Source organism: Ornithodoros turicata, chromosome 1 (genome assembly GCF_037126465.1).
Source record: "Ornithodoros turicata isolate Travis chromosome 1, ASM3712646v1, whole genome shotgun sequence".
Lineage (NCBI taxonomy): Eukaryota > Metazoa > Arthropoda > Arachnida > Ixodida > Argasidae > Ornithodoros > Ornithodoros turicata.
Window position 1 is genome coordinate 41,078,431 of NC_088201.1, and position 13,553 is coordinate 41,091,983.

The 13,553-nt window shown below is 45.5% G+C and overlaps 1 protein-coding gene across 4 annotated transcripts in view; it reads right to left on the reverse strand.

The window, feature by feature from the left end:
• Positions 1 to 1,403: 1,403 nt before the first annotated feature.
• LOC135378076 (hepatocyte nuclear factor 4-gamma-like) overlaps positions 1,404 to 13,553 on the reverse strand; it is a 161,718-nt gene continuing 149,568 nt past the window's right edge. For all 4 annotated transcript variants that reach the window (XM_064610928.1, XM_064610927.1, XM_064610925.1 and 1 more), the window contains 2 exons: positions 6,887 to 7,156; positions 1,404 to 3,417 (listed from right to left, as the gene is read on the reverse strand). In XM_064610928.1, coding sequence (XP_064466998.1) covers positions 3,134 to 3,417; positions 6,887 to 7,156 — 554 coding nt within the window. In that variant the 3' untranslated portion in view covers positions 1,404 to 3,133. The remainder of the gene's footprint in view (positions 3,418 to 6,886; positions 7,157 to 13,553) is intronic.

Sequence of the window (13,553 nt, forward strand, 5' to 3'; positions counted from 1 at the left end):
TAATCATCAAGCCGACATTGTCAATCTCTGTGGGATGTCAATCGCAAGTTGACATTGTCAGCGTCATCTCGCTGGTGTCGGTCAACACCAAGCCGACATTGCCAACTTCAAAGTGATATCGGTCCCAAGTTGGCATTGTCAACTACATCGCGCTTGTTTCGGTCAACACCAAGCCGACATTGCCAACTTCAGCGTGATATTGGTCGCAAGTTGGCAGTGTCGGCTAGATGTCGCGTTTTTCCATCAACATTGAGCCGACATTGCCAACTTCTGTCGTACATCGGTCACAAGTTGGCAGTGTCGGGGATATGTTGGGCCGACATGCCCAACTTGCTGCTGATATCGGCCCGATGTCATGTGCTGCCTGGGTATCTTTTAGCTATGAAAAGTGCAGTTTTTATCTGGTCTTGGAGAACTATTTGCCTCGCATACTCCTCTTCAAATTCGTCCTCGGTGAGCATCAATTCTATATCGCTGTTGATTTGTTGGAGATGAACGTTTAATCTGCGTAGTTGCTCCATCCTTACTTGAAATACGATTATGTCTTGCAGTTCTTCGGTGGATCGTTGTCGTTCAAGGTCAGTCATGAAGACTCTCACCTGCGTTCGCAGCTCCTGTCGCTTGTAGATGAGGTTAAATCGTTCCATTCTGCCAAGTTAGCGCCCTGTCGTTTTACCACTGTTGTCTTCCCTGTCGGTTAAGCCGTTCAGTTTGGTCGGGTTCGTAAGGCGATCATGTTCGTCGTTGGTTCAGTCCTGGTCACGGCACCATTTTGTGCAAAACAGGACAGCGGGTAGAAGTGACTATGTTTAATGGCTGGATAACAGAAGAATGGTGTCACGAGATGATGGCGGCTTCGTCGTCATTTAGATTTAACATAGGGGGTCATTTACATTTAACATCTCAATGTGGGAAAAGCTTTGAACGATGCACAGGAAGGCGTTTCCTCGTCGAGTGACCGACTGACGCAGTGCTCCGAGCCGCTGTCGCTGCGGATGCGAAATGTTACATACTCGACCGTGAAAGTTCTGCAGGAATAAGGTAATTGGAGTAGATTTACAAATTCTTCAGGAACCTTGTTTCTTAAGATAATGTGCAATGTTACGGAACAAATGTGTGGACAATGTAGGGTAATGTAGGGTAATGTAGGGTAGTGCTGGTGTCCACCTGAGAAGGGCAATATTTCCTGGAGTTTGAGCAGACGCGGATGCGGTGGTTTATCTATATAGAATCACAAGCACGGGGAGATGTTAGGTACCACTGCCAACATCATAGTCTCAAGCCCCCCCCCCCCCCCCATCCATGTACATGACTCAGCTCGCCTGCACCCTTTTGCCGCTGTAGTGACCCAACCGTTGCTAGTATCTAAGACCTCCAAAGTGTTTCGAGGAATGCGCATGAGCGAAAAGTTATAAAAGCTTTATTCGGACTATTATACGAAACAGCAAAAGCGGCGCAAACAGGTAACAACACAAGTGCTAACTGTTGATGCATGGTAAATAGGGTATCAACGATAACATTAAGGACTATGGTATGTACAAACTCTTGGGCGGTTACAGCCCTCGCAGATTTATGGTGTGATGCAACTTCATAAAGTTTCATGCACCGCAACACTAGGTTTATGTTTCTTGAAACAACATTGATAAAATAAATAATACATGTGTTGCCCCTTCGAAATGCGTGACTCATGAGTCGTAGTGTAAATAGCAGTGTTTAAAAATAATGCTCCTAAACCTCCTTATCTTCATACAGGTATTAAGTACAAATTATATCATGCCCAATCATAGCAGCGGAATGATACGTGTGAATGGTACGCTCTCCCATGCAAATCACGTGACGTGTTCCCATCCGTCTTGCGCAAACAACCGCCAGGCAACAGAGACGCAAAAACTGCCATTACATTAATTATATCTGTACAAGAAGAATCGAAGTGCTTTGGGCACTACCCTATCTCCCGAATATGGTCAGTTATTGCAGCGTACACCAGATCGGCTGTAAACGTGAGTAGCGGACAGGAAGTAGCACTTCAGAACAACTCGTCGCCAAATGGCAGCTTATAGGATAAGTCCATTGTTACTTCATACATTGGCTAGACGCATTGTATAAAGCGGTGCGGAAACAAACAGGCTCACGATGACTACTATCCGCGATTACGGCCATGGAGCTGAAGGAGGTGTCCTACGATCTTCCATGGGTTTATCCAAACATGATATCCAGGACGTTTTTCGGTGCACTCTCGAGCCCTTGTTCCCCTAATTAGAAGAGCCGATCACTCACAATCCCTCTCCCCTCAACCCTTTCACCATTTCCTCAACCCTTTCGCCATTTACGATCTGCCGATGGGTAACCACATTGTGAAGAAAATGACTTCCGCGTTTCTTTTTTTTTTTTTTATTTATGTTTTTAGAACACCGTTGCTTAGGTTGCGAATGTGTTTTATCTAGACGAAATGAACCTGAAATAGTATATCTACATACGATTTGTGGGAACCATTCCCACTCTCGGGGTCGTGCTGGCCCGTCTGGCCCTTGCTGGGAAGCTGGGAAGGGACTTGATGAACTTTTCCCTGGTACTTTGGTTGTTTGTTGAATTGGCTGCATGTCCCGTTCCCTTCGCTGGCTTTGCGGACGGGCGGGTGCGACACCGAGAGTGGGAAAGTTTCCCAAAGATTACAGCGTCCTCTTTTGTTTTTGTGGCTCACTTTAGTCAGTCAAAAATTCATCAGTAGTGTTCACTTCATCTATGATATCAGAACATCGTGCACATATCAGACAAACGCGCAGAATATGCCATGAAAGCTGGAAGGACACACGCAGTGATGATGGGTGTCGTGTGTCCGACACGGCTCGTCACGAAATTTCTCATATATTCACTGACGCGGTCCCTGCTGTATCCTTTTCGTTCCTTCCTTACGGACGTCAACCCTTCTAGACGTAATTTTGGGATGATTCCTTATGTTTGAAATTGTGGATACGTCAGTCACACTACTCAATAAATGAGACATATTTACAGGACGAGAATACAGTAATAATTAGGAAGGGACGGGAGACCTTGGTAGGCAATCATCTTCGCGTGAAACAAAGATGCCTGCAAAGTCAGAAAGACTGTAGATAATACTAGGGTGGGCCATGATTCAATAGCTCGTTTCTGGCTCGAGGACCTCCGTTTTGAACGCTTGAACTCCTCCTCCGCTGACTTCTTGCATTGACTTGTAGTTTGCCGAATCAGGAGGTGAAGGGATTGGTGTGTCCGGGTGATGGCCGTTGAGGGCTTCTCCTTCAGAACCAGCGCCTTGATGGCCATTGACCATGCCATCCAGTCCAGCAGTGCTCTGAAGTATCGACTGGTGAATAGCGCTCGATGTAGTGGGCTGCGGGATCATGGCCGATATGGTGGCTTGGCATTCGGGAGACGTTCCTTTTGGAGAAAAAGAGCGTGGTTTTGGGGGTCAACAGATGGAACATTTTCACTTCCAGAAACAGAAAAGGAAAACAAATGGACGATGTGATCCGCTGCAAGAGTGAAGGAAAGTGCTATTGCTCTAGGGAGAGCGAGAGAGAGAGAGACAACCATAGGGTTCAGCGAGCTCGATAAATCCATAACGAATGAAAAATTGGGAAGGTGTCATACATGAATACGCCGTCTGTAGACAAATCTGAGAACGGTTCTTTGCATTCGGTTTTACAGCGTTGTGTTATATACTAGATTTCTCTATATATGTACTAGATTTAACCTTTTGGGACGGGGGAAAGAAAGGTAACCGCTCGTTTCGTTGTAAATGTCCCCTTTGCCTTCGTTACCATACCGCTTTGCATACTTTTGAAGAGTGCCGATCAACGCTGTTCACACACCGCGGTTGATGTTGTCATATGACGAATTCGACCGGTCGATCCGGAGCGGTTTCTTCTTTTGTTGCGGAAAATGTGTGTTTCACTGGTCGCTTCAGAGGGGATTCGCGTGTTTCGTTGGTCGCTTCAGATCAGATCGCTTCACGTCGCTTCAGCTCTTCCTTGCACCGACGACAAACCTCTGATTCGGCCTGAACTTCAACAGAGCGCTGCCATCACTCCTGCGTCTCTCTCAACAGCAAGAGTCTTCCGCACGTAGGCGACGAGTTTGGCAAGACTCTTGGATGGGGCGTGATTGTTTTTCGCTGGCGGATTCGGATTCAGTCCCTACGTGTCGGATTTTGTCGCTCTAGTATAGCAGATCCGGGCCCCAGATTGACCAGTCGAATTCGCAAATACTATGATGCATATTTCTACGTATGCGAATCTCAAAAGATGACTCGGATGACCCCACGGTGACGCTATCCTGTGCGCTACCTATTTGCTGAGGTGCTGGCCTGGACCTCGTACCGACGTGGAAGGGAAAGGGAAATTGCGGGCTAACCTTGCAAAGATACAGCGGTGAACCAGGATCACATTTCGGAAGGCTCAATGAAGTTTTTTTTTTAAATTTTTATCTCTCTGTTGCCAACATATACAACCTAAATACTGCAAAACCCAGGATCATAGCGTATGCTAGTGCGATCCGTGGAGAGAACAAGTTGTAAACGCTTTACTTGACGGCCTCTGGCAACTATGAAAAAATAATACACACATGCATGAGGAAAACCATACTTATAAGTATCATACATACAAAGAATAAGTGGCTACATAACACAGGTAACTATGCCTTATTGCTCATGGGATAGATATCTCCTGACGGCGAGATGAAAATTATTGGATAATACAACCGAACTCGAGTTCGACCGGTAACGAGTTCCACCTGATTGCGATATGATGTCCAAAAAGTCCTTTTCATATACATTTGTGAAACGCTCGATTTTGAAGTGATGTGGAAATACAGTTTGACTAATGCGGGTAACCTGAATGAATTGTACGCCACGTACAAGTTCCTTGTTGAAAGTGCACTTTCTGACACGCAAAACGCATCTTTCCAAACAGAGTCGGTCAAACGGTAAAATATTTCAAGATTTGAGGAAAATAGTTGACAACAAAGTACTTGACTGTCTGGGATGTGGATTTGACAAAATACAGCATGCTTTTGCAAAGTTTCTAAGGGTGTTAGATAGGTTTGTAAGTATTACCTCATGATTCTAAACAGTATCTCAGGTGACACTGCACAAGAGAAAAGTGTAATGACCTCATAACTTTAATGGGAGCAACTCTCTTGCCCTAAGTACAACACCGCATGCTTGCGAAAGTTTAGCATACATATGTACGCAACATAAGGTCGCCAGTGCAAAATTGCGTCAAAGATAACACCAAGATATTTAATGCTGTCTATGCTCCTTATCTCTGTGTTGCTTTTCCTTATTGAAAAATTGTGCAAATCAAGGATTTTACGATTCAATCGAGAAAAAAAATCGTTTTTGTAAGATTTAATGTGAGAGCATTAGCTTCTAACCATCTAGTTAGTCGATAAATTTATTGAGTAATTTTTGTGGACTGAATGTTTTAATACAAGAAACTGTTAAAAAAAATAATGCAGTATCATCTGTATATAGTATACTTTTAGAGTTTACTGTTGTCGGAAGATCGTTTATATACAACAGAAAGAAGATCGGCCCCAGTGCGGAATTGAATAGGCCGGAAGTGAATAAGCCGTCGCATATAAAACACGTATACCCTCTCACATTGGGGGTGAAGGAAAGACGCGTCTCCGAAGATGCGCAATGAACAAAATAAATTTAAAAAACGGTGTTCCTCCACGATTTTTTTGCTGACGATCTCTCGAACGGATTTGTGTTCTGAAAACGGCTCCGGTATCAGGTGACCAAACGGACCAGATGTTCTCATTGGGACAACTTCGTAGCTTTTATAATTAAAAAGTTAATTATTGAAAGCCAATTAAGACATTGCCTTAGGAGTTTGCTAATGCCCTCCTAAGGAGTGCCCTTCAGCATATGCTATATTGCAATTGATTTCATCTCGGAAAAAGTAATATATATATATATAATTTTTAAATATGTTCGCATTTAGCTGGGACACCCTGTATACAGGGTGTCATTTATTCTTTGCTGATTTTTTTAATTTAAAAATCCACGAGAGCAACCTAGAAGCCGTTTTTGCAGTCGAGCTATATGGCCAGGCGGATGTCCTCTCCGAGAGAGTATGTAACGACTAGAATACTAGTACCTAAAATTCGCCAGTTAACTGTTGGGGGCTTTCGGGCAAAAGGAAGGTAGCAGAATGGGAGACAATCCTCGTTGAAAGCATTTCTATTTTTAAAATCCTGAAACGCGCACGTGTGTTGAAATGTCCATCGCCGAATATTGCTATGCAAATGAACCGGAACCGAAACCAAAACCGCGCGCTTCAGGAGCGCAATGACCTTCGCCGTCGTCGGCATATTTGGGCCGCAAAGCGGTTGATCTAGCCAGCAGATCAGCACGTACACTCCAATCATCTCCGTCGCTCCAAAGCATGTGGGCCTCTGACGTGGAATGAGCGCAGTCTTCCCAGCACTGGTGCGCTTTTTTTCGGTTTCGGCATATTTGCATAACAAAATTCGGCGTTCGATATTTCAACACACGTGCGCGTTTCAGGATCTTTAAAAGCAGAAATGTCTTCAACGAGGATTGTCTCCCATTCCGCTATCTTACTTCTGCCCGAAAGCCCGCAAGTAAAGAGTTAATTAATGAATGTTTGAGTAATTGGGTAATTAGCCATCCGGTTACACACTCTCTTCGAGAGGATGCCTGCCTGGCACCCAAAAAGCAGTACCTATGCTGCTGTCATAGCTTTTTTATATAAAAAAATATGTAAAGAACAGAGAAAGACACAAAGTATATACGTATATTGCATTATCATCAACAGAAGCAACTGTACTTTCTTCAAAGCCAAGTATGAGCCTACTCTTCCAAATACAAAATGCTCACCTTGATTGTAGAATGCCTGCGGTCCTACCATGCCTCCAAGCAGCATCTCTTGCAGCAAGTTATCGACCTTCGCCATTCCAAACAATTTTGCGAATTGGATCTGCTCGATCATTTGCCAAGTGATGCTCTGCAGCGTTGGGAGTAGAAGCATGATTTCGCCAAAGCGACCTCTGGAATCGTACTGTCGGTCGTTGATATAGTCTTCCAGGTTGGTCTGCACTTGATACCGCAGGGCCTTTATCTTCTGCGGCTCACTCAGGCCTTTTGTGTCTGTTGTACAGGTACATGAAATAAATATCCGACAGTTCTCGCAGCGAAATATCAGAGGAATCAGGATGTTCGTACAGACGTTCGCTTGTATATTGTTGCCTCACCATGCAAATCCGAAACGGGCTATAGCTGTCTCTTCTGGCAAGGACATCTAGTCAGCCATACGAAAATACAATTTGCAGCGAACTGCAGTTCGCTGCAAATTGTATTTTCCCCACCAAACACCCCACGAACTACCCCATGGGGTAGTTGGTGGTGTGACACCATTAAATAAACTGCTCGAAACAAGACACGGACGAAGAATCAGACATACGTATACACAGCGCTGTCTATACAGGGTGCGCCACGTAAGACTGACCAGAATTTTATTAAATTCGCGATTTATTTTTCCTTCACAGTCGTCGTTAGATATATCTATTCCCGATGGGGCATACTCAAAGGTGCTGGTGTATCAGTAATTAGCGCAGCCGTTAATTAACTTTTATAATTAATCATTATAATTGTTGGAAATAGGTTGACTACGTAATTGCAAAGTTGTAGAGCACAACCCTGAGAACTCTACCCTGCAAGAATCGAAACCGCAGCGCTTTTCTGCGCTGTAGTAAAAAATATGCGATTCAAAATATTCGAGCGCTGCGCGGGTTTTGCGGGCAGTTTCCCCTCCCCCATCTCGGTGTCACCCTTTCTCAACTGACATCAGGCTGTTCGTCAAAGCATGGAACATCCCAAGCAGCAAAATGTACTGAAAGTCGGGTGCAATAGGGGTGGCCGGGTAGGTGGAAGTCCTTGAACAGACTCGTGAAACTAAAGAACACTGATAAGACACATACCGTCCACCCCTATTGCACTCGACTTTCAGTACATTGTGCTGCTTGGGATCCCGCTTTCTCCCCAGGAGTGAGTGTGAAGGGAATGGTGATGCCGTTTGTCAGCTTACGTTATCACAAAAATCACGCCTTTGGTTTTGTTCCCGCCATGATCTGGTTTGATCTGCTCAACCCCCCCCCCCTCCCCCAAGACACAATTCGCGATTTCATCTGATAAATGTCACGCAATAAAGCTGCCAATCCGTAACTTCCCAAAGCCACCCCGATAATAAAAATAAAATCACTGATTCTGCTGCTGAATAAGCGTGTACATTCTACCAGGTTTTAATAAAGCGAAAATAACGGTATCGCCCAGGACGCTAGGAAGCGGGGGTGCCCTATGATTTAAGGAACAGCCTGATGTCAGTTGAGAAAGGGTGAGAGCGAGGGAGCGATAGGAAAAAGCGGTCGCAGAACCCGCCCGACGCTCGAAAATTGTGCATTTTTACATATTTTTTTTACTAGGGCACGGAAAAGCGCTGCTGTTTCGATTCTAGCGGACTGGACTTCTCAGGGCTGTGCTCTACAATTTCGCAATTGCGCGGTCAATCTATTTTCAGTAATAATGAAGATTAATTATGAAAGTTAATTAACGGCTGCGCTAATTACTGATACACCACAAGCTTTGACTAGGCCCCACTGGAATAGATATGTTCAACGACGTTTCCGAAAGAAAAACAAATTACGAATTTAAAGTGCCACTACGGACTAAATCTCGTGTCTTCAGAATCCCACCAAAGTTATGTTACTGATATCTTCTTGTCTCACTTTACATTCCTGCAAAATATTTTGGCGCTACGTGACGCGAAAGCTAGAGAAAATTAATTTTTATTTTTGAGAACTGTGACATCATGTTAGGCTCCAACGGAGCGCCCGGCTCTCACCTGGCAACGTTGTTGCCTTGCGCGTCTTCCGGGGGGCCCACTTTTTGCACTCCGTTAGCGGAGCCCCACGTGACATATCATCCGACCTTCGAGAAAACACAAAGGAGGGAGAAGACATCTATCCCATTTTCCCCTCTTTCGATCAGCCTCACATGACTTCTCCACTTCGTGACCCTCCCCGGACGCCGGCGTCGTTGCTAAGAGACGAGTGCCCTCTTCAGAACATGACATCATTGCTATTTGTAGGATTATGATTACGTCACTCGGTCGTCACGTCATCGAAACTTGTGGAGGCTCAGTAGATCTTCAAAAACTGACAGGAATGCACAGCGTTCGTAAACAGGATCGAAATTTCGCGTATAGGGCTGTTGCACTGAAGTTTGCACAGCGCCATTTCGGGCCCAAACGGCCGCGGATCCCAACAGTAAGGAGTTCCATCAGCGGGTTTTGCATGGTGTGTCAAACGGTATGGTGCCAAGGAAGCTACAAAACCTGTAGGAAATCAACAGAAAAAGCGGTGCTTCTTGAAAAGCGCGAACAACTCGAAACCGTGTACTTGAAAGTGCCGCGTCGTCTGCTAAACTGGGGAGTGTTGCATGATTTGGGGCGCTGATGTTGCTGCTCACTCGCGCCACCTGGCCCAGAGCAACAGGCTCATAGAATCCTTGAGGCACCTTCTTTTCATGGACTAAATAAAATAAACGCTGTTTTCTCAGTCCGGAGTGGCACTTTAATCAAAATTCTGGTCAGTCTTACGAGACGCACCTTGTATATGCCTGGTTCTTCGTTCGTGTCTGGTTCGCGCTGTTTCATTGATGGAGTCGAAAATGTAAATTTGATCGGGTAATTTCCTGGCGCTTCCGTGGGAACTGTGCAGCGTTACCTCATATGCTGCAGTGGATACAAGAGAGAGCGAGGCCTTTCCCTCTGCCCACGACTATGAAACCGTGAGATTTTTTTCTCGGGTTGGGAGCACTGGTTTCCTGAGCACGAAAGGTCACTTGCGGCGATATTTTTTATTGTAGCTCCCGTACAGTGTCACACGCTACCAACTGATCCATCGAGGCTGATTTTTAGAAGGTTCAGTTCTTGTGTCAACCCTCTCTAGATTCGGTCTCTCATCACTTCGACTGCTGTCCGGTGATAGAGTCCTGGTGACACTAACGGGTGACACTAACCTGGTGACACTAACGGGTTGAACAAAGATGGAATCCCACATGCGCTACCATGTCGACCCTGGAACCCTCGGTCAGATATCGCCGAATTGAATTCTCCATCGGCTGCACCTAAAGGAGACTGCACTTCAACGTATGACCGATTATAAACGAAAGCGCCTTTATCACTTCCCTATGGACGATAATTTTGTCGGCTGTTACTCCGGCAGGGGAAGGACTACCTTCGGCGAGCGACCACTGACGTCTAAAGTATTCCTGAAAAGGCAACTTACAACAGCGCAAATCGTCCAGCTCATCTCTGTAGCCACTTTGTCAAAATTAGCGGACGTTGACGTGGCTCACCCGGCAGTGCACTCTGTCGGTACATGAACTGGACCTTCCATGCATTAGTAGTATCCGACCAAGCGTGTTGGAGGAAATTGTGCTCTACAGCTATGGGTTCTGATTGATCCGGCTTTTACATCTCAGCACGTATCCCTTGTCGTACGCGGTTTCGATTCTGTTCCTCAACTTGAGTGTTCCGTGCTGGTAGGACGGAAGTTTCACTGCCTGAGCCAGTGTTGCCAGCCCCCTCAGCTCCCATAGAGGTCATAGTATTGGATAAATCACACAACACCGTGCACACGACCAATGAAAATGAGCTAATCATCCCTGCAGTCAGCCACTCAGGCGCCTTCCCGTTCGGCCGCTCCCGGCTGCCGTCGGCTTCTACTAGTTTTCATGCCCGCCGTTCAGTTATACGATTCCAAAACACTGGAGGTGTTTGGTAAATATGTTTGATGCATTGCATTGGTTCAAAGGCCTGACACATATGCAGGGTGCTTCACAAGATTAGCTAAAATTTTTAGAAATGGAAGCTGTAGTTTCTTATTTTTTTTTTATACTGCGCCTCATATATTCCTAACTGCGACATGGCGAACTCACACTTAATATTATTCGAACAGCCACCGCTCGTTTTGATGAGCTTACGAAATCAATGTCGTTAATTACTAAAACGGGTCTGGTCCAAAACTAGAAAGTTTAGAGCAAACCTAGAGAATATACCAGCACGAAAACACCACACAAAAGAGACAAATACCACCACGCCGAGGGGTTTCCTATACAAGGGTTGTGGGCGTGGTGTTGTTTGTCTCTTCTGTGTGGTGTTTTTGGGTTGGTATATTCTCCAGTCATGTACCAACTACTCCAAGTGTCGACGTTAGTCAATTATATATCCCATACATGAGGGGTCGGCGTGGTGTTGTTTGTCTCTTCTGTGTGGTGTTTTTGCACCGGTGTACACTCCAGGCATGTACCAACTACTCCAAGTGTCTACGTTAGTCAATTATATATCCCATACATGAGGGGTCGGCGTGGTGTTGTTTGTCTCTTCTGTGTGGTGTTTTTGCACCGGTGTACTCTCCAGGCACGTACCAACTACTCCAAGTGTCTACGTTAGTCAATTATATATCCCATACATGAGGAGTCGGCGTTGTGTCTGTTTGTCTCTTCTGTGTGGTGTTTTTGCACCGGTGTACACTCCAGGCATGTACCAACTACTCCAAGTGTCTACGTTAGTCAATTATATATCCCATACATGAGGGGTCGGCGTGGTGTTGTTTGTCTCTTCTGTGTGGTGTTTTTGCACCGGTGTACTCTCCAGGCACGTACCAACTACTCCAAGTGTCTACGTTAGTCAATTATATATCCCATACATGAGGGGTCGGCGTGGTGTTGTTTGTCTCTTCTGTGTGGTGTTTTTGCACCGGTGTACACTCCAGGCATGTACCAACTACTCCAAGTGTCGACGTTAGTCAATTATATATCCCATACATGAGGGGTCGGCGTGGTGTTGTTTGTCTCTTCTGTGTGGTGTTTTTGCACCGGTGTACACTCCAGGCATGTACCAACTACTCCAAGTGTCTACGTTAGTCAATTATATATCCCATACATGAGGGGTCGGCGTGGTGTTGTTTGTCTCTTCTGTGTGGTGTTTTTGCACCGGTGTACTCTCCAGGCACGTACCAACTACTCCAAGTGTCTACGTTAGTCAATTATATATCCCATACATGAGGGGTCGGCGTGGTGTTGTTTGTCTCTTCTGTGTGGTGTTTTTGCACCGGTGTACACTCCAGGCATGTACCAACTACTCCAAGTGTCGACGTTAGTCAATTATATATCCCATACATGAGGGGTCGGCATGGTGTTGTTTGTCTCTTCTGTGTGGTGTTTTTGCACCGGTGTACACTCCAGGCATGTACCAACTACTCCAAGTGTCTACGTTAGTCAATTATATATCCCATACATGAGGGGTCGGCGTGGTGTTGTTTGTGTCTTCTGTGTGGTGTTTTTGCACCGGTGTACTCTCCAGGCATGTACCAACTACTCCAAGTGTCTACGTTAGTCAATTATATATCCCATACATGAAGGGTCGGCGAGGTGTTGTTTGTCTCTTCTGTGTGGTGTTTTTGCACCGGTGTACTCTCCAGGCATGTACCAACTACTCCAAGTGTCTACGTTAGTCAATTATATATCCCATACATGAAGGGTCGGCGTGGTGTTGTTTGTCTCTTCTGTGTGGTGTTTTTGCACCGGTGTACTCTCCAGGCATGTACCAACTACTCCAAGTGTCGACGTTAGTCAATTATATATCCCATACATGAGGGGTCGGCATGGTGTTGTTTGTCTCTTCTGTGTGGTGTTTTTGCACCGGTGTACACTCCAGGCATGTACCAACTACTCCAAGTGTCTACGTTAGTCAATTATATATCCCATACATGAGGGGTCGGCGTGGTGTTGTTTGTCTCTTCTGTGTGGTGTTTTTGCACCGGTGTACACTCCAGGCATGTACCATCTACTCCAAGTGTCAACGTTAGTCAATTATATATCCCATACATGAGGGGTCGGCGTGGTGTTGTTTGTGTCTTCTGTGTGGTGTTTTTGCACCGGTGTACTCTCCAGGCATGTACCAACTACTCCAAGTGTCTACGTTAGTCAATTATATATCCCATACATGAAGGGTCGGCGAGGTGTTGTTTGTCTCTTCTGTGTGGTGTTTTTGCACCGGTGTACTCTCCAGGCATGTACCAACTACTCCAAGTGTCTACGTTAGTCAATTATATATCCCATACATGAAGGGTCGGCGTGGTGTTGTTTGTCTCTTCTGTGTGGTGTTTTTGCACCGGTGTACTCTCCAGGCATGTACCAACTACTCCAAGTGTCTACGTTAGTCAATTATATATCCCATACATGAAGGGTCGGCGTGGTGTTGTTTGTCTCTTCTGTGTGGTGTTTTTGCACCGGTGTACTCTCCAGGCATGTACCAACTACTCCAAGTGTCTACGTTAGTCAATTATATATCCCATACATGAAGGGTCGGCGTGGTGTTGTTTGTCTCTTCTGTGTGGTGTTTTTGCACCGGTGTACTCTCCAGGCATGTACCAACTACTCCAAGTGTCTACGTTAGTCAATTATATATCCCATACATGAAGGG